The sequence below is a fragment of the Ctenocephalides felis genome, unplaced genomic scaffold (assembly GCF_003426905.1).
Source record: "Ctenocephalides felis isolate EL2017-DRISC unplaced genomic scaffold, ASM342690v1 CF-g0.4_SCAFFOLD_00845, whole genome shotgun sequence".
Lineage (NCBI taxonomy): Eukaryota > Metazoa > Arthropoda > Insecta > Siphonaptera > Pulicidae > Ctenocephalides > Ctenocephalides felis.
The window spans coordinates 41,949,356-41,976,408 of record NW_020536999.1 but is presented as its reverse complement, the minus strand read 5'-3'; the positions used below and the strand labels follow the sequence as shown (position 1 = coordinate 41,976,408).

Sequence of the window (27,053 nt, the reverse complement as noted above, 5' to 3'; positions counted from 1 at the left end):
TCTTCGATTCTCGGCTCATTACTATAACTACCCTTCGGGAAGTTAATAAATCAATGATAAAGATATAGAAAAAGTCAGCATTTATTTTATCGGTTAATGGCAACTTTTGAAAATCGGAAAAAAACTATTATCATAATCACTAAATAATGCAATAACAAAATCTTAGTCGTACTCTGTAACAATATATTCTTCAACCAAGAAGTACAAAATAGCACAAATTACATCAAAATGTAATTAGGTAAACTTTCAGATCATTCAATATTTGTTTTAACAAATAAATATTCATCTAAATAAAACTCTTGTTAAAACTTGTTAAAAACTGTTTTAACAAATAAAACTCGAATTATATTAAAAGTCACCGAAAACATAATCTTAAAAAAGTTAACACATTTTGGAGAAGTAAATTATAATATCGCCTTTTTGTCAAATTCAACATGGTTTATTATAAATCAAATACATCATGCTATTGACAAGAAAAAATCATAAATCCTGCTATTTCGAAAACATATATAAAATCAGGTAAAATATCACGATGCCCTTCTGCATATCTTTATCGACCTTTTGCGTCCGAATATACTACTTCGGATATAAGATATAGTATTTTCAAAAATTTAATAAAATTGAATCATATAAATAATAGATGCATGCAAATATATGTACATATGAATATAGCATTCTTACAACTTAGAACCTTATAAGTTCTTTGAATATTCATATCAGAAGTTAATGACAGAAATCCATAAGTTTTAGGGCTAAGTTACCGATAGAAAATCAAAAAAGGAGATAAAGGTCATCAAGCAAATGGGCCATTTATGCATTAAGATGATTGTAAATTATTGCATAATGTTTAGTACTGTTATTCTTGATGACATCTATCTTTGAAGATTTGGAACATTAAAGACTTTATTTATATTTAATGTAATTCAATAATAATATACTTATATTTTAACAAATATTTAATTAGTATATTTAATCAGATCTTGTATGTTTTTACAACTCGTCAACAAATCCTAATAAGGTAAAAAATACAATAATATAAAATAATCAATTTAATTTCATAAAACACAGCAATTTTTGGAGTACTTTCCGTTTGCACAAGCAATGGGAAATGTCTTCCTATTTTTGCGAAACTTGTAGTAAGTGATTTTCCCTCTCGAGCCAACTCGAAGTATGTTACAATGAAAGTAAAAAGAATGAAATAAGAAAAACAACAGAGTCGGTGTTCCGCGAATTACCCCGGCAGTTTTTCACCCCGAGATAAATGTACAGAACGTGTTACGTTTTAGTGTTCTATTATTGAAATTCAATTTCCAGCGGGCGAAGAGGCCCAACCATGTGTGTAATCCGGATGAAATGTGCGACAGAAACGATTTCTGATGTCGGAACTTAGAAATTTTACTAATAATATTAAACTTCACTTATATTTAAAATTATTTTGAACTTAAATGATCAATCAATTTTCACACATAAACTTGATTTATACTTTTTTATAAGCGCCAATCGGTTGTATGCAGTAGGTATTGTATCACCGATTCTGTAATATCTATATATACACACACTATATATTAAATACTTATAACAAAAATAAATTATTTTAAATTTTCGTTAAATGTAATTCATGAAACCACCATTAGGATAACTAATTTAGAACAAATCGGTTGGTAATTTTCTTTTCTGTATTTTTTAAGTATTTCAAGCAGTTTTGCATCCACGTGAAATATGAACTATAAAATTAATTTGTTTTTTTCACACCCGCCATAAAAGCACATTATACATTAACGAAGATAACACAATATAACATTCAATCCAAAGAAATTAAAAGATGGTTAAAAACACTTCACTAAAAATACTCCAGACTCCAGATAAATTTGTATATTTCAAAAATGTGGTAATTATAAAAAAAGAAATATATTAAATCAAGATTCCAAATAGTAAGAATTAATTTAAGGAAGCCGTTAAAAACTAAGGCAAGTCTTTCTAATAATAAAATAATAACAAACAAATACTCAAGATGATTGATTTTAAAAAAATATATAAAAAGAGATATTTTAGAAAAGTATAAATAGTAATATAAAAATATATTTACGGACCTGAGCTGAGGTATATAATTGTTGCTAATTACATAAAACTAATTCCGATTTGATTTATCTGTGTTTTTTTAGTATATTTAGATTTTTGAATAATTAGAACTTAGGAGTTCTTTTCAGAAGTCAGCTTAACCGTTTGCTCATTTATATTATTTTTCCTAAGACTGATGGTATATTTTTAATTTGAAGCATCAATACTGGATAGGAACTATTTGGCATATGTACGTATTTTCACAAATTTTAAATCTATATTTTCAAAGGAAAACCGATAACACTATTGCTTGATATTAGGCTATCCGAGGGGGGTATCGAACTGGGATTACAAGACCAATACCGGCCCTGATGTATTTTTACAATTCTATTTTCTATATTTGTTTTTTACAAATTATTTTAGACCTATAGTTTCAAGTAAACATTAATATCACTACTGCATAATAACAAAGGTGGATATCAAACCCAAGAATCTTGGACTGCAAAGCCAAAAATTTTACCACTAATCAACGGAAAAGCTCTGATCAGTCTTAAAATAATTTCGATTCAAATTATGAACCTTTTCTATTTTGTCACGTAAATATCACATACTGCATATTATTGTATACAAATGTATCTACTGTTAAATAACATATAATACTAGTGTAAAAGTATAGTACGTAAGCGTAGCAAACTTATGTACTAATGACACTATGGAAAAGTCACTTATTTAATGAATAAAGTTGAATGAAAAATGGAATATTTTGGTTCAATTTCAAAACCATTGATACACAATTGAATCATTGTTTGAAATCAAAGCAAAGAACTTTAAAACCACTATACTAATTTCTATCCCAAAGATAGCTAACTAATAAATCAACTTCCGAATAATAATAAATATCTATTCACGCATTTATTTCACCCCATAAATAATTTTTAAATTTCATTTATATTACGTAAAGCGCTATTTAATAGTGCGCTGTCGTCGCGGCTATCTTCTATGCGAATAAACCGTAGAACAATAATAAATGATTCTGTTGATACATTTATTACAATTGTATTAAATACATGCACATGCAGACGCAGGAATAAATAATATTTAATTATAGCATCCCCAATGTATCTCTACCCTCTACCCCTAGACATTCGGTGCTGATACAAATGCGATATTGCGCAACTAACAAGTACAACCCACAGGGTTCAAATTGCTACGTGTATAGTGTGAGAGGAATTTATAATATAGTATGCCGAGTAATATGTATATTTGGTTTCAAGTTTTGTTTATTCCACACGGCAAGTGACACCTTTTAGAATTATAAGGTTTGTTGTCACATATCTACATAATATTCTCATAAATAAACGTGCAATACATTTTGTAATTACAGATAGTGATAAAACATATTAGTTGATCATCAGATTGAAAAAAAATATTATATGCTGTGACAATCACGGCATGTTATCTACATATATATAAAAACTAGCTGTAAGTGGAATTCTGTCTTGAGGCAATTATGGCATCGTGCTTTAAGGCAAATTGCTGGAACTTCCCGTACCGTAACGAATTGTTCGTGGAATACTGAATGTTTTCAAATAGATTATTCTAAATATTGTAACATTGTCAATATTTATAAGAATTATATAAACTGTATTGCAGAGTTGAAATTATTTGTAAAGTATATTAGAACTATAGTCAGAATTAAAAATGAAATCTGAAATATTTTCGATATAAAAAACTAAAAAAAAAACTAAAAAAAAAAAAAAAAAAATACTAAAAAAAAAAAAAAAATGGAACAAAAATTTTTTTTCCAAAATCAATTATTTTGTTAAGACAAGCAGAAAGTTCTTTGAATCAATTGAATCGGACGCTTAGTTCTCTCAAAAACTGCTATTTTTTGTACATTTAGCTCTGTATCTCCGAATGGCTGGGCCTGCCTTTGCGAAAAACTAATAAAACCCCTTCTCCCAATCATTACTAATTGAATGTTTTTTAGATCATTCAAATCGGATGCTTCGTTCACTCAAAAACTCGATTTCTATTTTCTGCACTCTTTGCTCCGTATCTCCGAAACGGCTGGACCTGCCTTCGAATCGAATGTTTTTTAAACCATTCAAATCGGTTGATCCGTACGCCCGAAAACGTGGACGAAAATTTGTATCCATACATACATAACACACACACACACACACACACACACACACACACACACACACACACATCCATTTTTCTGAGGTATGCCAAAACGTTCAGAAACCTTCAAAACGTCGAGAAATGTAAAAATTTTCAATTCCGATTTTCGGCCCATTACAATAACTTACCCTACGGTAAGTTAATAAGTCGGGTTTTCTTTCCTGACGATATAACTCCAGAACGCACAAACCGATTTCGACAAATTTGCATTCGTTGGGGCTCCGCAAGGTTTATAGCTAATAAATTAGTTGTGCATGGCATCGTGCTTTAATGCAAATTGCTGAAACTTCACCCACCGTAATTAAAAATTCGAGTAATGACATTAGTGAGAATTATCAGAATTATGCTTGGTTAAGTCAACGAGCAATTCTTGTCGCAAATAATTTGTTCGCAATGACAATTAACAAGTCGCAAGACCAATCGCTTAGAGTTTGCGGGATAAATTTCAAACAGATTATTTAGAAAAACATTGTTTTTCACATAGGCAGTTATACGTTGCCTGTTCACGAGTTGGAAAACCATCCGTTAACGTCAGATCAAAAAACAAAAAATGTGGTTTATCAAAGAGCATTTCAATGAAACGGATAATTTGCGAATTCACTTTCATTTACTTAGAGAAGTTTGACTAAAAAACACTTCATTTTTGTAATCGAAATAAATTCATTACTGTCGTGTAATAAAATCAAATTTTTCCTTTTCAAATATAAAACAAACAAAAAAATAATTTCTTCATCTTTCTCACGAAACCATCTGATTTGACTTATATTGCAATAAATAAGTTAAAAAAAACAGAACGTGTTAGTCACTTTAGTAATGCCTTACAAAATTTAATATTGAAGTATTCATTTTTATAATAAAGCAAATGAAATACTAGACCTCTTCCCTTAACTTTCTTTTCTCTCTTTTCATGTAACAATAGCTTATTGTATTATAAATTTTATTGTTTCCTGATTGCTATTTTTGAGGAAATAATAAAAATTATTATAAAGGAATATACATATACATACTCGTATAGATATGAACACCTCTAAGTTATACCTTGTATTATAATTTTTAAAAAATATATGTGAAAATACATGAGTTTTCTAACAAAAACAAGAACTGTTTGTTGGGGAAATCAATAATGATCTTTTTTATCTCAAATCTCAAATTATAATTATCCAAAAACCTCTTAACCCCTCCAATAAATGCGACTTTCCTCTAATATTGCAAACGATCTCATCCCTGCTCGGTTTTTATAAAGGGATGAAAATCCAGCAAATGTGTAAATGAGCGCCTAATGCTTTTAGAGATATATTAAATCGTATTGAGTGTTATTCAATCAATATAAATGTTAAGCTGTACAGATTCACGCAATTTCATCCTTTTCAGCACATTTTGCAAGAGAACAAATAATCAAATCATGAAATGATATGGGGTAATAAATTTCCGAAGTGTAAATGGTTTGACTTTTACGATTTACTATTATATATATATATAATATATATATATATATATATATATGTATAAGTTAAATGAAAAATATTGCATGTTTGCCATTCACGAGTAGTACCTAATCTAAGAGAACTTCAATAAATAAACTAAAAAATATTTTGTCTTAACATTGACAGATTATGATCTTCCGGTGTAATATCAATATAAAATGCATTGAACTGAATGTATTGTTAAACTATCATGTTTTTATCACACATAATTATATTAATGATAGACAACATGGTAATAAATAAGGTATATTGTCATAAAAAAATAATTGAGGGTAAAATTTATTAATACAAAAACTCTTGTTTCATTAAGGGTAATGCAGATTTAAATTTGCTTATTTGCTTAAGAGCTAGTTGTAAAAACCCGAGCACAAGTTAATACCTATATTTTCTTATGGAGCTGTCAGAGGTCGATCGTGCACTAAAGATCATACAGCATTCTTTAAAAAATAGTCTGGAAAACGTCTATTGAATCTCGATGGTATCTGCAAGATTGTCATCAGTAGGATCATTACTCCAGGTGATACACTGTTACCAGGTGATAAATTTGGGACATGAATTTAGTGATTTAAATCCGCTCAATTTCTGGTCATTAGCAACGACGATCAGACTTCGAATATCTGATGGTAACATTAAAAGACCCGTGGGATGCTCATAGATATTCGTAGAAAATTTATACCAAAGTCTGTCAACGCAATTTTTTTTTCTGGAGTAATTAAGTCTAAATATTAAAATGGGTATGTTTCCTAAACGTAGTCTCAATCTATATCTGATTTACAGCATTTCTTTAAGCTAATTCTAATTTCCATCCAAATCTTGGACTATGTCTAGTTTGTTCTAAATTCCACTGGGAGTGAGGATGAGGTTTATTCTTTCATGAAGATATACGGATATACGAATATGCAGATATATGTTTACGTTAATGAAGAGTTTATAAAACGCAAGCACAAGAAGTTAACACTAGCATTATTTTCTCATGTAGCTGCAAGAGGTCGTTTGTGTTCTAAAGACCAAATAGCTTTCTTTAAAAAATAGTCTGCAAAACGTCAAGCAAACCTCGATAACGTCTGTAAGGTTGTCATCAGTAGGGTCGTTACTGACCCACTGTTGCCAAGTGATGAATTTGGGATATGAATTTAGTGATTCAAACCCGCTAGATTTCTGGTCATTTGCAACGACAACCAGATTTCAAATCTGATGGTAACTTCAAAAGACCTATGATATGCTTATTTATATACCTAGTAAATTTATACAAATGTCTGTCAAATTCAATTTAGAGCAAAATTTTGTGCTAGGCCAATCCTAAATCACAATATTAGATAGAAATATTTCTCTAATGCAGTCTCCAGCTAATTCCGATTAGAATTAGAATTAGCATCCAAATCTCGGACGATATCTATGTAATGATAGTTTATTCTAAATCCCATTGGGAGTGAGGATGAGGTTCATTCGTTTATAAGGATATACGATTATACAGATACGTTTACGTTAATGAAGAGTTTATAAAACCCAAGCAGAAGCTCACTTAAACATTACTTTCTCATTTAACTGCAAGAGGCTGCAAGAGTCCGTTTTTAAATTTATGCGAAAGTCTGTCAGAATCAATTTAGCGCAAAATTTTGTGCTAGGCCAATCCTGAGTCACAATATTAGATAGAAATATTTCTTAAATGCAGTCTCCAGGTAATTCTGATTTACACCATTTCCTTAGGCTAATTCTAACTAGCATCCAAATCTCGGACGATGTCTATGTAATGATAGTTTATTCTAAATCCTATTGGAAGTGAGGATGAGCTTTATTCATTTATAATAATACACGAATATGCAGATATACATTTACGTTAATGAAGAGTTTATAAAACCCAAGTACAAGACGTTAACACTATCATTATTTTCTTATGTAGCTGCAAGAGGCCGTTTGTTTGCTAAAGATCATATGCAGCTTTATCGTATCGTAAAGTTCGTATATAGCTGTCTTTAAAAAATGGTCTGATAAATGTCTAGCGAACCTCGATGGTATCTGCAAGATTGTCATCAGTAGGGTCATTACTGATCCACTGCTACCAGGTGATAAATTTGGGACATGAATTTAGTGATTCAAACCCGCTCGATTTCTGGTCATTTGCAACGACGACCAGGCTTCGAATATCTGATGGTAACATACTAACATTCAAAGACTCATGCGATGCTTAATAACATTCCTAGTAAATGTATACCAAAGTCTATCAGGATTAGTTTAGTGCAAAATTTTGTGCTAGACAAATTCTGAATCCTCATATTAAATTAGTGTATTTTCTTAACGTAGTCTCATTCTAATTCAGATTTACAGCATTTCCTTAGGCTAATTCTAACTAGCATCCAAATCTCGGACGATGTCCATGATAGTTTGTTCTAAATCCCATTGGGAGTGAGGATGAGGTTTATTCGTTTATAAGGATATACGGATATACGAATATACAGATATACGGATATACGGACGGAGTGCCGCGCGGCACGACTCTTGATTTGATTACACCTCGCCATGACAAATGCTCCCGGAGCCCTGCAGTCACCGCGACCTGCAAATTTATGGCTTCTTGTGCAAAAAATGGGATGTGGATACATGGGCACAAGTATATGGGCAAGTGGACTTAAATTTACAGTGAAGAATAATTGAATACGGTTAAAGATAGGTGTAATAGCCATACTCGAATGCAAAACAATTTATAAAAATATTATATAGCAAAAAATACGTCGCAGTTATTTGATAGTTACTACATTTTTTGTACAGCAATCAGCACTTAAAAATCCTATATGCTGTTGTGCTTACTAGTCGGTTTTATAGATGGCATTCCAAACAGTTGTCTTACTAAGGTATGATGAATTATTATTATAGCTCCTATAATTAGGTGACTTTATTGTTGCAGCGATGACGGATTAGAGCTATAGTTTTTTGGAAAATTATTTCTATATCTATATTTTCATATTACGTGCTTATAAAACCAAAAGCATATATTAACTTACCGTAGAGTAAGTTATAGTAATTGGCCAAAAATCAAAAATTAAAATTTCTTCATTTTGAATACGATTAATTAAGTTGAATAAACATTGTCATCCAATTTACAGGCTTTTATATTTTGTCTGTAAAAAAGGAATAGCAAAAGTTACAGTATTTTCTTCTATTAATTTATTAAGGTACGAAAAGTTCCAGCAATTTGCTTAAACTAGTGCTATACACCACTAGTTTTAATTTTGTACGACCAGCATCAGGCTTAAAATCCTGTTAGCTTATTCTTCATTTCAATGAGAACTGATCTACGGTGCCTGTCAAGCGATTATCGTGACAAAAGCATTTATTTCGATCAGGTTCATAATATTTTTCTAAGTGTTTTTAGGCACCGACTCTTAGAATTTCTTAATTAAATTCAAAAATTCTGATATGCAAAACATATATCTAATAAGAATCTAACAGATTTTCTGTTCAACAGCAAAAGTTGAATTGAATAAAAATTTCAGTATGTTGGTAAAATTTGCTTTTGAAATTTTCGGTTTTCTTAGTTCTACCAACTAATCACATAGCAAATTGATATTGGATGATCTTATATTTCTTCCGAAATTATCATTTCCATCTACTACTTATCCATATATTTATGAACAGAACTTTTTTTGCTCTGATATAAATATTTCTGTTCTGGAGATTTGAGAAGTCGAAGAAATCGATCATGTTATCAATTAGTTTGACGGATATATGCTTAAGTAACTCAAACAAAACAACATTTATACTTATCAAAGAAAACTCGAAAAGAATTCTTCGGCAATGATAGAAAGAATTTGTCAATTTTTCAGTTCAGCCCCCCAGTGAATTAGTGGTGATTAAAATTAAGGAATTTCAATTAGAGGTACCGGTTCAACACCTTCCTTGGGTAGCTGGATGTCAAGAAGTAGTAACATTGGTTTTTACTTAGAAATATAAATAGCAATATGTTTTCAAGTGTTATAGCACTAGCTGCATCAAAAAAATCATCTTTATTGCTGAATTTGTGGTAATAAAATTTACAGATAGGGCATCTGTTTAGGTTGCAATCTGTAAAACCGACGTAGATAGCTAAATCTAATTGTTACAACAGCTTATAGGACCTTTACGTCTTGATCGTAGTTTAAGTAAAAAAAAATCAGTGTAAATTGTTGAACTGTTGGTTGAATTAATCAACTTGGATTGGGAAAGTCAAATAGGCTCATCTTGTATTCAAATAGTTTGAGGGATGCTTCAGGTAACAATAAAAAATGCTACTTGGTACTTAACAGAAAACAGAAAATAATATATAGGTAATAATAACAAATTCGACTTTTCTCTGATTCGTAGCACCCAATAAATGAATTCGCAGAGATGAATTTTATTTTTAACTTCCCGTAGGGCAAGTTATAGTAATCGCAAAAAAATCGAAAATGAAAATTTTTATATATCTTTACGTTTCAAAGGTTTCTGAACATTTTGGCATACCTTAGAAAAATGGATGTATGTGTGTGTGTGTGTGTGTGTGTATGGTATGTATGTTGTATGTATGTATGTATGTATGTATGTATGTACGTGTGTGTATGTATGTGCGGATACAAATTTTCGTCGACGATTTCGGGAACACGGATCAACCGATTTGAATAATTCAAAAATCATTCGATCGTATTGATAAGGAGACGTGCTGATTAGTTTTTGGCAAAGGCAGGTCTAGCCGTTCCGGAGATACGGGGCAAAAAGTGCCGAAAACGGTAACTCAGTTTTTACGAGGACGGAGCGTCCGATTTTAATAATTCAAAAACATTTTACTTGTATTGACAAGATAAGAACTGATCAAATTTTCATAAAGCAGGTCTAGCGGTTTCGGAGATCTAACGAAAAAAGTAAAAAAAAATGCCATTTGGCGGTCAAAATGATCATTAACATATGCACACACAATTTTCAGATATTTTATAGAGATTTTAACAATAAGTATAAATTTTGTTTACATTCCTATGGTTCCGTACCAATGCTTATGCGTTAGACAGCGACGCGGCGCTTACGCGCTTTATTTTTGTCCCTATGCAGATAAAGCAGTACGATTGCTTGAAAAAAAGTTCAGATCTTCCACAATATGTCAGAATAAAGTCAAATTAATTTTTTTTTTTTTTTTTTATTTTTTTTCATTAAAAGTTATTTTTTGTCCAATTATAGTTTCTAAAAATCTTAATTTTTTAAAGTAATTTTTTTTCAAAAATGTTAATCGTTTTAAAAAAATAATAATTTTGGTACGGGAAGTTCGAGCAATTTGCCTTAAGGCACGATGCCTTAATTGCCTTAAGACAGAATTCCACTTACAGCTAGTTTATCATGACATCTCATGGCCGGCCGTTTCTCGTTCATTCAGTTGCATCGAAATCTATGGAGATTCATCGTTGTTTCGTTGCATGTCGCCACTGATTAAAATTCATTTGTGTGTTTTGTATTTGTACTACAAGTACAAAAGCAATGCGAGCAATTCTACTACATCGGTGCGATTTCCGAATGCGAGGTTTCGTGTTAAACTAACTGCGAATGATTCGATTTGGATCCCTAATTCAGATGGGTGATTTTCGGAGCCCGTACTACAAACTGCAATAATTGCTACGACAAATAAATCTCATCAGTACGACAAATAATAAAACGTGAGCTGGGACACGGTTGCACGCAGGTATCAGCTGAATGTCAATAACTAATTTGTTCAAAGGATTTGAAATTATTTTTATTGTCATAGGTCATAAAAACAACTCAAAAGGAGTCATAGAGCGTAGTTAGCTTAAATAGTTGCTTTGGCGACCTGCTATTGTTTATCATTTTAAGAATTTTAATTATTTTTTGTTTTAATCATTTCTAAATGCAATGCAAAATGCACTAAACATTGCATATTTTTATATTTATTAATTTGTGCCTATTTCATCCTGAACAAGAGGAAATTTATGGTTGTACTTAAAAAATGTGCATATTGAATGCCAATCCATTGATTGGACGTCAAGGTATGACGTAATGAATTAAATAAATTTGTTTAATTTATTCAAAGCATTTTAAATTATTTTTTTATTTTTATAGTTTACAAAAAAAATCAAAATTGAGTTTTTATATCAACTATTTGTGTTAACTACAGTTGAGGCAATATAGAGAAACTTTTTGTTGTTTTTATAAACTCTGAAAATAATTTAAATTTAAACATTTTAGTTATTCACATTCAGCTGATAGCTCTTATTAATAATATCAAACTTAATTATTTATTAAATCAATGTTTTGATTAGCAAAATTATTTGTAATATTACTTACAAATCTTCATTAAAATTTTATTAAAGTTTTATATATCACTTTAATCTAGAAGAACAGGCAAATGCATTCGCCGTTGAATAAAAATATATATTTTGATATTATATAGCAATTAAATGCATAATAAATATTTTGGTGATATTGATATTAGTAATTTTATGTAATTTAAATGATTTATAATAAAGTTAATTGTAATATTCAAACATACATATTTCTAATTAATCGTCCTATTAATGTACTAAAAACTATTAATAAAATAGCAAAAGCATGCTATAAATATAGGCATCTTCATTTTACTAAACGCTTTTATTTTCCTCATAATATATTAATAACTAACCTGTAAAGCATTTTGAGTTTTTTGTGTAAAGAAAATTAAATTCTGTCAATCCAAGCACTTTCTATATAATGCACCACAAAATTTTATGACAGTAATTTTTACTTGCTTATCTATTAATTAAATGCACTCTTTCTTAAACTTATGCAACACTAGAAATAAAAAATTATTGTCATTTTTTTCGAACATTATAAAATACTGACAAGAAGTTATGCATATGATTCATTATTCTTATATAATTTATTTCTAAATTGTACAAAATATACACAATATTAACAATAATTTTCCACATGCAAAATAAACTCCAGTAGAATATAAAAATAGCATGTACAAAAATATTTTCAATTTAATAATAATATTATTTATAAGTGTATCGCAATTTATTATTACATTCATATAAAAATAATTCACTATTGGCTTATACTAATTAATTTCACTAACGCCGTAGAAAATATCATTTCCTAATGTTTCTCAAATATTTCGCTAATAAATGCGAAAAAGGCACGAATTATTTATTATGATTGTTTTACACTAAATTATTTATTTAACCATCACTAATTTTGGGTGGCACTACTTCAAACAAAACCTGGATGAGATATGTCAGGCCCTCTGGAAGAAAAAAATTATTTTATTAAAAGTCGATAAATAAATGTGTACGTACATATACATAATGTAATGTGAATATTATATTTTATGTAATCTTATTTTTATTAAGAAATTCAAGATAAGTGATATATCAGTTTTTTTCTACGCGTTTGCTACTAGCTTTATTTGTTTTACCTTGAAAGTTAATGCGACATAAAAATATGTGTTTTCCTTATTAAGGTAATAATGCCGTAAAGTTTTAATTAACTCATGCTTGGTTTTAACACTTCGTTCAAAAGATTAAATTAATGTTGGCATTAAGTCATTCTTTAAAGCGAAAAATTATTTAGATTTGATATTTTTGATAAATTACTTGTATTCAAGCATTAATTGTAATAATGAGTCAAAGGTCGATTATTTAATATAAAAAATCATATTAATACATACCCATCCAAGAAGGCTTTTTCTTGTAATATACAAGAGGTATATACACAGCCACGCCTGATAATATAAAACCGACTGCAAACAAAAACTTCGGCGAAGGATCCGTTGCAATTGGCATCACTGATAAAAATACTGCTACCAACAAAATAAATATAGGAATGATTGTAGGCACTTTGTACGGTCTATGAACATTGGCTTTGCTTTTCCTCAGCACAAGCAATGAAACCATAGCACAGCCATAGAAAAACCAAATCAAGAAACTAGCAAAATCTATCAATGCTATAACATCTCCTGAAAGCATAAAAGCTGCAGAAATAATTCCTTGCAGAGCCACTGCTGGTGCAGGGGTCATTCTGGTGATGTGGACGTACGACAGAGCTTGAGCCATGTGGCCCTCTTGGGCAGCTACGTAACACAATCTGGTCACTCCAAATTGTATGCTTAAGGCGCAACCAAATGTAGAAATTGCTACTCCTAAAGGTATAACACAAGCAAATGGTCCCAAAGCTCTTTCACCAAACGCTAAGCCGACTGCAGGCGAAGCTATCATTTCTGGTATATCCAAAACGGCCAGATAAGCGGCGTTCATTGACACATATAAGGCTGTTATCAGAGGAACGGCAATGGCAATGCTCCTAGGAATGTTGACCTCGGGTTTTTGGATTTCCTCAGTGACAGTGGTAACTGAAGACCATCCATCGTATGCCCAGAGGCCGCTGTAGAACGCCAAAGCTATACTGCCTGGAGATGTCGTGGTTCCGGCGAAACCGCTGGATAAACGTTCGACGCGTCCTTGCCATAACTCAAAAAGCCCTGTTGAGGAAACAGAAGATTTTTGTAATACGCACTTTTAATAAAGAAAAATATTAAATTACTAACCTCCTGCAATTACAACCAAGCACGCCACAATTTTGCACGTCGCGAAAACATTCTGCAATTTCACATATAATTTGACACTGGTAATGTTGATAAACGTAATGAGACCTATGGCAAGTAAAGCTACTATTTTCTTAATTAAATCTCCTTGGTTACAGGAGACAAATGGTTGTACTGCATATTCGGCAAATGTTAAAACTATCACAGCCACCTGAAAATGGAAACAAATATATTTATTAGATCTTTTACCATCAATTTTAGGGAAAATAGAACAATATTAATACTGTAAGACATCATTATTTATTTAATGGTTATTTTGACGATCAATAATAAAACATATTATTGACATCTCTGTTACTAATATGAAGTAGATAATTCTATTATTTTAATATTGTAAAGTCCAAGAACAAAATAGGACTTTATGTTAAACCTTCTTGCATCGTTTAACAAACTGATAGCCACCGTCAATAAAAATAAAAATAGAAATAATATCAACCGCTTCCATATTATTGACTCAATATTAAATCTTATTAAATTGCATTAACACATTATTCAAATTGCTTCTACAATATTTCACTATGAAAAACATAAAAAAAACCCTGGCGCTATAGAAGGCAAGATTCTATTAATATTTAATTATACAAATCGATCGATGCTACCTGTCATAGCTATTACAGTCCAAAGATTAATGACCGAATTGTCATTAAAGTAATTAATTATCAATGTGAGTAACAAAAAACACGATCGATATGTAAACAAACCAGCCTTTTATTGACGCACTTACTTCAGCGGGTCGAAGAACTACAACATACACCCACGAACAGACAAAGGCGGGCAGCGGTCCCCAGAATTTGTTTTTGTCCCCGAACGACTCGAGGAAATAGGCGTACTCGGCTCCGCTACGAGGGACTACGGTACCCAACTCGGCAAAGGCCAGAGCACCTATAGTAAAAGACAGACTAATATAATGATTATCTATCTTATTAGAATAAATTTAATGAAATGATAAAGAAAATTCTCACAATTATATTTTTTATAAAATAACTTTCAAATCCTTCAAGTTCAATCCAAACATATTTATTAATTTACGTACTATAGCTTCTTTTCAAAATCTATTTCTATTTTACTGTTTTCTTTTGTAATTTATTTTAAACGTATTTTAATTAAGCAAATTTAATTGATACACTTCACTCCAATTTTTTTTTCCTGAATATTCAATGCATAATTATTGTCTTTCTTCAGATAACAAATAATAAAAATAAAAAATGTTTAATGTGAACTACCTAAGACCAATAAACAACGACTTTAGATGAACCTAAAAAAAATACTCGTAAAAGATTTATTAGTATGAAAATTCAATAATCGTTATTATGAAATTACTTTTCTTTGGTTAGATGGATGGTTGGATGGAGTGCATCCCAGTGGTTGTCAAATCCAGTTGGGACTAATTAGCTATACTCGAAGCATTTGTTGATATTTTATGATTATATATGCAGCTATACCCTCAAAAGGCGATTTTCACTTGAGCTTATATGAGAAACTTTTAACCTCAAGGGCTTGGACTTAGCTGGTTTCGAACCGGCGAACCTGGGACTAGTTTGTCACCATGGGCCGTTTATGTAAACTTGGTAGTAAAATTAGAATATTACATCATAAATTAGTAAGAACTAATACAAAAATCTCTATAGAGCTCTATAGAAATTACTTCAAATATTGCACTATAATTTATATATAATATAATTTGTCAAAAAAATGAAGTGTGAACAGATCAATCGGAAATTATTTCTATAACTACATAATTACTCAAATCCGAGAATTGCAATTTTCTTTAAATAGATCTTTTCTTATTTTAAAGATCAAAACTGAAAAGGTCATAAAATCTATTGATTGCTAGATTGATTGACTGATTGAGTTATTAAAAGCTAACATGTTTTAATCCATCGTATCATATCTATTATCGATACCGTTTTTAACTTACCTAATAATGAAATAACACCACATATAGCCCACACCAAAAGGCAGAATCCTACAGATCCTGAGTGCGCCAATGCTGATGAAGGTGAAACAAAAACACCTGAACCTATCATCACCCCGACGATCATACTGATCGCAGAAAATAGGCCCAGCTCACGACGTAACCGTACGTCGCCATTGCTGGCCGTAATTACTGCAAAAAATAAACAAATGTGAAAAAATCAATATAGAAGGCACTATTAATATATATTCAAAGTAATGATGCAGCTGAAGATGAGATCAACCCATTATATGAAGTGAGAAAAGAACGGTAAATATTAAAATAAATGAATGAAGAAGAGAAGAAAAAATACAGGAAACTGAAAACCCAGTACAGGACCAGGAAGCATGAAATCCGATGTTTGGAAAACAAAATGTATGAAAGTGTATAAAAAGTGAATAATGGTAATGGAACAAAAACGCGCCTAATAAAGAAGGAAGGAAAATCGATGATTTGTGGACTTGATTTTGGGTATTATTAATATTACATCCAATTTATTATAAGCACAATATTTGTAAATACCTTGGCTCGTCATCTTGGATATAAATTTTCTTTTCTTCGGTGTTTACCCATCAACCTGTAATTGAAGTATAATAAATTATTTTTATAACATAGAAAACGATAATAATGCTCTTACGTAAAGAGAGTAATTTTTAATTTAGACTAAACACGCGATTAAAAAACGTTATGTGCATTTTTATACGATGGCTTTGATACTTCATGTTTTAATGTCTGATTTACCTAAAATGCTAAACTATTAAATAATTTTGGTAATATGAGCATTTTGGTAATTCGTAATTATAGTCGGTAATAAATAATAAAAAATTTGAATGTTATATAGCTTTTCGAAAGGATCTGCAATCATCTCAATATATATGATGAAAGATATAAGCAAATCCAGCAGTTTCACGTATACCTGAAGGGTTCGACAAAATCCATTACATTACATGCTATTAGTAAATTAAAAATTACTTATAGATCACTTAGCTTTTACTAACTACCATGTTATCCAGTCATTCCTGAAAATAACTACATCCAATTTATATTGATTGAATCAGAAAACATAGGCACGTTAAGTCGTGCGTGAACGAGTATTTTTTGCATCAGTATCATTTACAATAATGAAGCAATTTAACAGATCACTAATCTCATTTAACTCTGGCTTAGAGAATATTTTATTTTTAGAAACAAAGAGTAATTATTAATGACGACAAATTCACATTGACAAATAGGTAAAGATAATTTTTGCTAATTGTAGGTTTGTAAATATTTCCGTATGCTGGCCGTCACACATGATTAAATAGTGCTCGAAATAGATTCTAATCTCTTTTTTGGCATTTATTAACAGTTATTTACATTTCATAATTTGAATGTTTGCGAATTTTGTCACAAATAGTATATATTTCATAAAGTGGGCTCGTTCATAAGTAAGTGGCTAGAATGACCGAACGTGAACCAGAGATACCGGGTTCGATCCTGCTTCGAGCAGGCTGTTGTCAAGCAATAGTGACAACAGTTTTCACTTGGAAATATAAATAGCAATATGTTTGCAAGTGAAAATAACCCTTATCCAGCGTTGATGCATCAATAAATATTCGCCATATTACAAAAATTGTAATAATACTTCATCACACAGAGATGGAAAAACTGATTAGGTTACCATATGTAGAACCGTCTAGTAAAGTCAAATCAGCCCAAATTTATACGACTCTTAAGTTCTGATTGCTGCTCAAAATTAAAAAAAACAAATCATAGTGTTGTATTATTGCTTCAAGATCCTAATGATTTATAGACTACTATAGACAAAATCTCTTGTTGTAACGTTTTTATAAAAAAATTATTCAGTGGAGAAAATATTAAAAATTATTTACTCAGTAATGAGTATTACCTTTATGATATTTTGATAAAGCAATATATTCTCATTGCAATTGTTGAAATAATAGTTACCTTACGCTCATAAATTTTCTGTAATATCCAGCAATATTTAAAATATAGCTATTTTTTTGAGTCCGATTCTCACTAATTAATTCATTTTACCTAGTCATTGTTAAAATATGGTTCTAATATAAAGGTAAGTTGCAAATAATATTTTCTGATCGTACATTAAAGAACTTGGCACATGATTAAAGAAAATAATACATGTTCTCATTTACGAATGCAGTGAATTAAAGACAGAAACATTTTAGAGGTCCAAAGCTCGGTTTTTCTGTAGTAGTTAATTAATCAATTTAAAGTAGAGTTTAAAAAATAATCTGAACTTGGATAAAAAATACATATTTTGCTTATATGTTCGTAATAGCGGTCGTTGTACCTATTTCGAAGTCTATTTCGAGACTGTTTCGAAAATACGTTGTGTGTCACTTGCAGTTTATTGACTGCGCTCTAATAAAATTTTAAACAAAGCCAGCAAGAATGACTTGCATCGGGTAATAATAGGAAAATAAATAAATAAGTACTAAAAAAATTGTGCATATTTTGAATCTAAACCATTTTTCACAAATTTGATAAATTTAGATTAAAACTTCAAGATTTCCACGATTGTACTTTATTCAAGAGAACTATTCAAATTAATGGTTTCTTTGTATTTCAAATATAGTGATATTATTATTTTTTTCATTAATTAATTTTATGTATCATTAACTATGTGCGCATAATAATTATTTATAAGCAATCGACGTCACACAAAGTCAATATAAATTTTAAAACTAATTTAATGCTTTCAATTCAATGAAATTGTTGTGATAGTGACTTACGCGTTAATATATATTAGTAGTTCTACACTACGAGATTCTAATAAGAAGTGCGTCATTTTCACGAAACGTAAAACCAAGTATCGCATGATTTATTTTAGAGCCATAGTAATTCAGAATGATTTAAGATCAGTCATATAATTATTAATATTTAATAATAATAATAATATAGATTTAAATTATATCTACACAATTAATTCTAGATATTAAGGAGCGTTTTAAGGAGTTTTGTAATTCCTCCCCCTTGGTGATACGTGGCGATATTCAAAATTATTTATACTAAAATAAAAAATTAATTATATGAATTAATGAAATCAACAAAAATGAAATAATATTTAATATTCATTAAATATTTTTTTATAGCACCGTTACTTAGGCTTATAGTTGGTATAAGAAAGCGTTAATATTAAGCCTGGCGCCATAAACATGAATGAAAATTCATTTACACTGTTATTTTGTATACAGTTATTATTAAATTAAAACGAGTCAAATTAGGGTTCATTATCACTTGACAAATATGTTGAAAAATTGATTTAAGTAATATATTTTTGTAAATATACAAGGAAGGATACGGGAAAGTATAAGTAAACTTGGAATCCCTCAATAGTTAACAACACTTTTCAATTATGAGCAAGTAAATAGACACATGGATATGTGTACATGAAAATCAATTGTCAAACTAATCAACTAATTCAACATCAAACGAAAAATTAATTTACAAATATCTTTTTTTATATATATTACAGACAATACCAATATATTTTACATATATACCAATATATAAGGTTAGTCATGATACAAAAAACAATAAATACAATTTTTAAGTTCTTACCTTATATTCATTTTTAATTCTTCAAATTATTTATAAAATTATATTCTAACGTTATTAAAATATTGGTAAAGTAATGATTTTCAATCAAACGCATATTTTTCAAAAATAATGTACCGATCCTTCTACTAGGAATCATCGGTGCATTTCAAATATTTGAAATATAGAATTATATAAAATTAAAATAAAATATAGAACTAAGTATTGAAATATTGGAAATATGAAAAATAGCAAAACAAATAATAGCAAAAGTTTGAAAAGATGTCAAGCATATAATCCAAAATCCAATATATAAACGATTAGCAATTAAGAAATGAAGAAATAAGTAGAATTACATTATAATTATTATATTTAATATTCTGAAAGAATGTTATCAAATTTTATGAAAATATGAAATTATGTATATTAATTTGTAGTAATTCTTCATATCTTATTCATTAAAAATGTAATAAAGACATATCCCAAGAACTCTTACTTATATAAGAATATGTATTTCCTATTTAAGCATTTTCATAAATAAATTAATAAATCTAAAATTGGTCCTATCCGCATGTATTATAAAAGTAGAATTAAATTATTCAAATCCAATTGATTTAGATCTATTTAACAATGATCTCGGTTCCATTCCCATCTCTAACAATACATTTTGGGAGTTTGCTTAGATCAGTCTCCGGAGTTATTTAAATTAGTGTTAATTTATTTGATACCGTCACAATGTTTGCGTCTTTGAGAATCGATTGAGACGATGTACTTGTTTGAATATAAATCATTTTTTCAATGGCAAAAAAATTATTAGAAATATGTCATCTCTGTGATAATCGAATCGAAAACATAGCGCTGTAAGATGAAATTTAATAAAAGATAAGATTTTACAAGTAAATAAGAAGATATCGCATCAGGTAAATTAAATGGTGGTAATTTATCATGCTAATTTTTTAAAAGGCTTAACAGACCAAGGTCAATTTTGACTTCCTAAAGGAGAAGTGTTGAAATTTGGCCAGAAAATCCGATCAAGTCATTCTCAATCATTTGATATCAAAATTGGCAAAAGTATGTGAGTGTGCATGTGAGACAAATTTGAGGATTTTCTCACAAACAACTGCACCTATTTCTATAATTCAAAATTCATTTGATGAAACTCGATAAGACCTTGATTAGTTTTGTGTGACAATCGGCCCAGCCGTTTCTTCATAATTAGAAAACCAATGCAAAATCTTTTGTTAACGTATCAAATGTCCTGAACTGCTTTTGGAAATTCGAACTTTTCGAAAGATAGCAATTGGGAATAATGATGATAAGTTTTTAGTAAAGATTAAATTAAGATTGATTATAAAGATTATTGGTTCAAATATTTTTGGCAATTTTGATGAAACTTTCCATTATAAATTTTAAATATTTCTATCGTGGTCTCAAGCATCCCAATATGTATACTACGAAAAGTAATTTAATTATAAAAATTCATTAAAGTTTGAAACAATGAGTTCATAGGACATATAAAGTCTACAAATTGGAAATGACATTGATTATTTTTTTAATAAAAGGTGAAATCTATATTTTCAAAATAAAGAGTTAAAAACTATACAAGCTTCAAAGTAGCTAAATATAAATTATTATATAATAAATTTATACATAATTTATATGAGTAGATACTCATAGTTTATGCAACTTGCCTTGAAACAAAATGCCACTTACAACTAGTTAATAATAAATATAAACAGTATAACCAATAGAAATAGTTGATATAAGTAATTTTCTAAGAAATAAGAAAAATAGTTACTATCCTTGTGAATCATTCGAAGTTCTGATATACTGACTGCATATATTTAATAAATTGATAAGCACTTCCTGATGATACTTATATAAAACGTCTGTATCAGTTTTTAATGTCTGATTTGATGGAAAATTTCGTTTATTATTGCAGAAAAGTTCTTCAAATGAAATTATTATCTATTACAGACGCTATCGATCGGTAAATACATTGTCGACCGATACCAGTTTAAATTTATCTATACACTCGATGATGAATTGATATCTCAAAATTGATAATTTGTTTCAATTTCTTTAAATAATTTGTAACAGAAAGCGATAACACTAAATATAAACGATAATGAGAATTATGTACAGGAATTTGTACAGCATGAAATAGAATAAATACTTGAAGTACTATACATTACATTTGGAGTGGTTTATGTTATTTTAATTAAAGTACATTTATGGTAAATTTAATAAAATATATTTCATGATATATAGCTAATTTACGTGCCTAATAATTTTGCTAAATCATTTAAATTTTAATAAAATAATGATAGATGCACCTAACTTCATTTTCAGAAAATTGTCTTCGTTCATCTATTAATAATCATGTTTATTCACAGTTTGGGACATTAAAATAGAACAGGCCTCGTAAACCTTAATTTACGATAAAATCTAAATTGTTAAAAATACTCTAAAAACCATAAAATTAGTATCATAAAAATTTAGTTCAAAATAAAATTAATTTGAAGAATAAATATTACTTATTTTAAGGCCAAAATCCTGCTATTAATCCCATTTGTTTACAAATACACACTCAATTAGATATATGATATTTTATTAAACATGATAAAATGATATTTTATTAAACAAGTTTTCTTAAAAACATATGTATGTTTTCATTCTTAATTCTGAAATAATTCTTGGTGTTAATTATGACTGCACAATTTAATTTATTGAAATTGAAATGCAACTGGGTAATTTTGCAGAACTTTAATTTACATATAGCATCAAAATAACTATTGTTTTATTAAGACAGCTTGTAATTTAATAAAAAAAATAAAAACAAATAGTTATTTACTTAAATAAGTTATATAAAATATAACAAAACTCAACAAATAAAAGATTTTTTTCCAATTGTAAAAAACAATAATAAAAGAGGTAATTATCTTGAAGAATGATGAAGAATGATGGCAATTTCTAAAATAAGTATTTAACATCTTTAAATAAAATTTGTCTTTTCGATCTTGAATCAGGATCAGATTTATCCCATCTGGGTAATAACAGAGTCGTGAACGCCTACAAATTAGTTATTTTTATAATTTTCCAATTCTGGCTTTTGATACATTATGCGTATTTTGTTTACAAACAAAGATCAATTTTCTCAGAATTCAGAAGAAATATTTGGTTAAATACAGATTGCAGATAATGATTAATCATTGTTTGATCATTTACTGGATATTAGTGAAATTATCAATTCCAAAGCAAATATTGTACTAGTACAGATATTGTACGACTGTTTAAGATAATTATCAGATGAAACCCTTTGCATGAAAACTTTCCACTTGATAAGCTTTATTTGCAGATTAATTACAAATTATTGTACATAAATAACATGACTAATATATAGTTAGTCATGATACAAAGTTCGCATAAATATAACAGATAATTATATGTAAAAAATATTACAAACGATCTATTAAATATTCAGGTTTCTTCAAGCATTTTGGATTTTATCATATGTTCAATCCATTTTATTTAGACGTACAAACAAAACCTATATATTTATCATAAATTGAAAATTATGTTAATAAATAATAAAAATAATTTTAATCCCGAAAGAAATGATTATTATAAATTATCGAAGGCAATTTGCTGAATTGCAGCTGGACATCATATACAAATGTGCAATCGTTCTAAGTTCAAGGTTTATCTACAAAAGGCAGAGCTTGCCAATGTTTATAATGAATTTATCAAACATATATGAATCCATTAAAATGCAAATATTTTATTCATAAAAAATTAAAATTTTAATACGTAAGCCATGACTAAAACATTGCTTTTGATCACCTACTACGAATGTTGATAATTTATTTATAATTTGCAATAGAAATGCAATGTGTCATAAAAGTTTCTGAGTAAATTAAACACGACATACACAAGTAGTATTTCTAATAATAATAGATTTGTTTTATTATTTATATTATTATAAATTATAATAATAAAATGTTATTCATCTCTGATGGCACGAATCAATTGTAAATAATCCGTGACGATATGATGTATTTGTATAATGGGTAAAACGCGATTATCAATAATCCAAAACTGTTACGAAACATTATTTGTTTAAAAATTATATTTTTTTATTCAATGGAAAACGTGACAATTTAGAAAATTAGAACATTTTCAAATGATGCTTTAATAAATAAGTAATAATGAACCATTATATTAGATATTTAATTTATGCATATTTTCTAGTCATTATTATTAAAATAATAATACATGTATATATAAAAAATTACAAACGTAATATATATATATATATATATATATATATATATTATATGTTTGTAATTTTTCATATATATTTATATATATTTTTATTTTTATACATAATTATTCTTATAGCAGAGAAAAGCTTGTAGAATTATATTTAGTTTTGATTGCTTTCTACCAAATAAATTAAAAATATATATATAGATTAAAAAGGTTATGACTATTTGTTTCTTTTAATAGAATATACTGTGATTATTTATGCAAAATTTCAAATTGTAAACAATAAAAATTATATATTATAAATTTCTCATTATGGCATTGAACACACAAAAATTTAAAATATTTTAATTTTCTTTGGAATGGTGTTAAATTTTTCTGCATGATTTTGTAATAATAATAACGAATATTTCTTATTTTAATAGAAATATTTTAATATTCTAAAGAATATTAATAAAATATTTAACTTGCTGAAGAGAGAATGAATTTATTGTAAATATTTAAGGTCATTTTCACTATTAAATATTCATATTCTTCTTAAACAAAATATTACAAAAATGATTATTAAAAAAACGTTTTCTTCTTAAACAAAATATTACAGATGATAAACTTAAGGGAAAAAAATCTGTTAAGAAAATTTTAGAGCTTTTCGCAAAAGCAAAGGAAGTCAGAAATAGAAATTTTCAGTATTTACTAAAATAAACAGTTCAAACAATTCAAAGGTAAAGAGTGAATTCGTTAAATTATCAATTGATTTTAAAATTGTGTAAAAGAATAAAAAAGGTTGTTTTTAATAGTTTCTAAAAAAAGGGGACATAATACATCCCCTAAATGTATTAAAATTCATGAATATATCTATAAAAAAAGTAAAAATAAATATATTCTGGAAGAAAACTATGTACTGTAGTTCATAAAATTCAAACTCCATAATGTATGTATATAACTACGTTTAAATAACACAAAACATTTTGCGCAATATTTTTGTTATTTATTTTTTATATTTTTCTAAATATACTTACTTTTAATTATCTCCTTAATTTCAGACGACAATATTTGTTCTAAACTGAAAACACCTTCACAAAAACAAGCACAAATATTACGACTTACTACGATTCACACGTGCACTAGTCTTATCGGTAATAATTTAATGGAAAACACCAATTAAAAATTTTCATTCTAACAAAAACTAAATTGATATTAATTAATGTTAAAGTAGTCATAAAGTTGAAGATAATATTTTAATAAATTTATTATGGATGAATGGATTTTATGAAATGAGGAAATGACTTGCCAACACAACGATCTTTATATTACTGATGTGAAAATATAATATCGCACAGTGGAACACGCTGGACTTGCACGTGAACCAGAATAGTAGCCAACGATTTGTGAGTAATCAATGATGACACTATAACTTCGTCTTCGTCATGTTACTTCGAGAATATGGGATTAATGAAAGAAACTAGTGGAATAAGGCATAGTGCCTTATGGCAAATTGCTTGAACTTCCCGTACCAAAAATTATTTTTTTTAAAAAAGATTAAATTTGTTTTAAACTTTGAAAAAAATAGATTTTTGATGAATTTTAAATTTTTGAGATAAAAAGACTTATTTGGGAAAACATGTTTTTCTTTATTTTGAAATATTTTGGAAATTTTGAACTTTTTTCAAAGCAATCGCGCTGCTTTAGCAATATCGAAGCGCGTATGCGCCGCGTTGCCGTCTAACGAGCAAACGATGTGACGAAACCCATAAAAATGTAAACAAAATTGATACACATTATTAAAATCTCCATAAAATATCTGCTAATTTGATGTGCGTTCGTCTAATGATCATTCTTGACCTCACAATGGCATTTGAGACCTGCCTTCCCAAAAATTCAATCATTTCTTCATCTTGTCAATACAAGTAAAATGTTTTTTGAATTACTAAAATCAGACGCTCCGTTCTCTTAAAAACTGGGTTACCGTTTTTGGTACTTTTGCCCTGCATCTTTGAAACGGCTAGACCTGCTTATGCCAAAAACTAATCAGCACGTATTCTTATCAACAGCAATCGAATGTTTTTTGAATAACTGAAATCGGTTGAACCGTGTTCCCGAAATTGTCAACGAAAATTTGTATCCTCACACACACACACTGTGTAATACATCAATTTTTTCTAAGGTATGCGAAAATTTTCAGAAACCTCTGAAACGTAAAGATATATAAAAAATTTCATTTTTGATTTTTTTGCGATTACTATAAATTACCCTACGGGAAGTTAATAATATTTTCTTACTGCTTAATTTCATTTCAATTAATCCGATTGCTATACTCAAAATATAAAATATTTTATAATCTATCAGTATCTAGTTGAACTCAAAAAAATGGAGTATGTAAAATAAGACTTAATTAGTTCACTCTTCAATAAGAGCTTTAATTTATTTATTTTTATCAATCAATATCAAATTAATAAATGATTTATAGAAAATACATATAGAAACATTATATAATGTGGGAATATTTTGATCTTAAGGTTTTGGTAATAAAACCATTAATTTATAAACTTTATTTTCAATTTTGAATCTGATTGGAGTCCTACATACTAATCTGCTCCCATAAGGTCTAATTTCCAACTTGGAATCTAATTGGATGCTACTAGCACCTATCTATATATACAAAAATATATATTTAAAAAATAAATCTACAGTATATATTATATGATTATCACCGCGTTATTAAATACTGTTAAGAAATTTAAAATATTTTATTTTATTAAATAATATTTTTTCATGTTTTTGACAATATTGAATATTCAAATATATATTTGCTGCAAAAAAAAACTTTCTTTAGATTTTTTTAAACCTATATACATTTGTATATGTATTACTAAAATATATATCAGCTTGTATGTTAAATAAGCAGATAGAATTCGTTCATAATGAATCAAAATCTGATAGAAATGCTTGCGTA

At 28.6% G+C, this 27,053-nt stretch overlaps 1 protein-coding gene across 1 annotated transcript; it reads right to left on the bottom strand.

Annotated features, from left to right (window-relative positions):
• Window positions 1-12,786: 12,786 nt before the first annotated feature.
• On the bottom strand, window positions 12,787-25,248 carry LOC113363582 (b(0,+)-type amino acid transporter 1-like). The gene is made up of 7 exons (XM_026606075.1): window positions 25,120-25,248; window positions 16,799-16,853; window positions 16,241-16,429; window positions 15,047-15,204; window positions 14,266-14,473; window positions 13,390-14,199; window positions 12,787-12,966 (listed from the first exon to the last, which is right to left on the bottom strand). Exons 2-7 carry the CDS (start codon window positions 16,809-16,811, stop codon window positions 12,902-12,904), a joined length of 1,443 nt encoding a protein of 480 aa, XP_026461860.1. The 5' UTR covers window positions 16,812-16,853; window positions 25,120-25,248; the 3' UTR covers window positions 12,787-12,901.
• Between the last annotated feature and the right edge of the window lie 1,805 nt (window positions 25,249-27,053).

Bases quoted from the DNA above. Each gene is read 5' to 3' on its own strand.
- LOC113363582 (XM_026606075.1), bottom strand. The intron at 15,205-16,240 runs GTAAGTTAAAAA...CTTTTACTATAG, and splicing joins TGGTGTTATTTCATTATTAG to GTGCTCTGGCCTTTGCCGAG. The intron at 12,967-13,389 runs GTATGTATTAAT...TTTTTCTTCCAG, and splicing joins GAAAAAGCCTTCTTGGATGG to AGGGCCTGACATATCTCATC.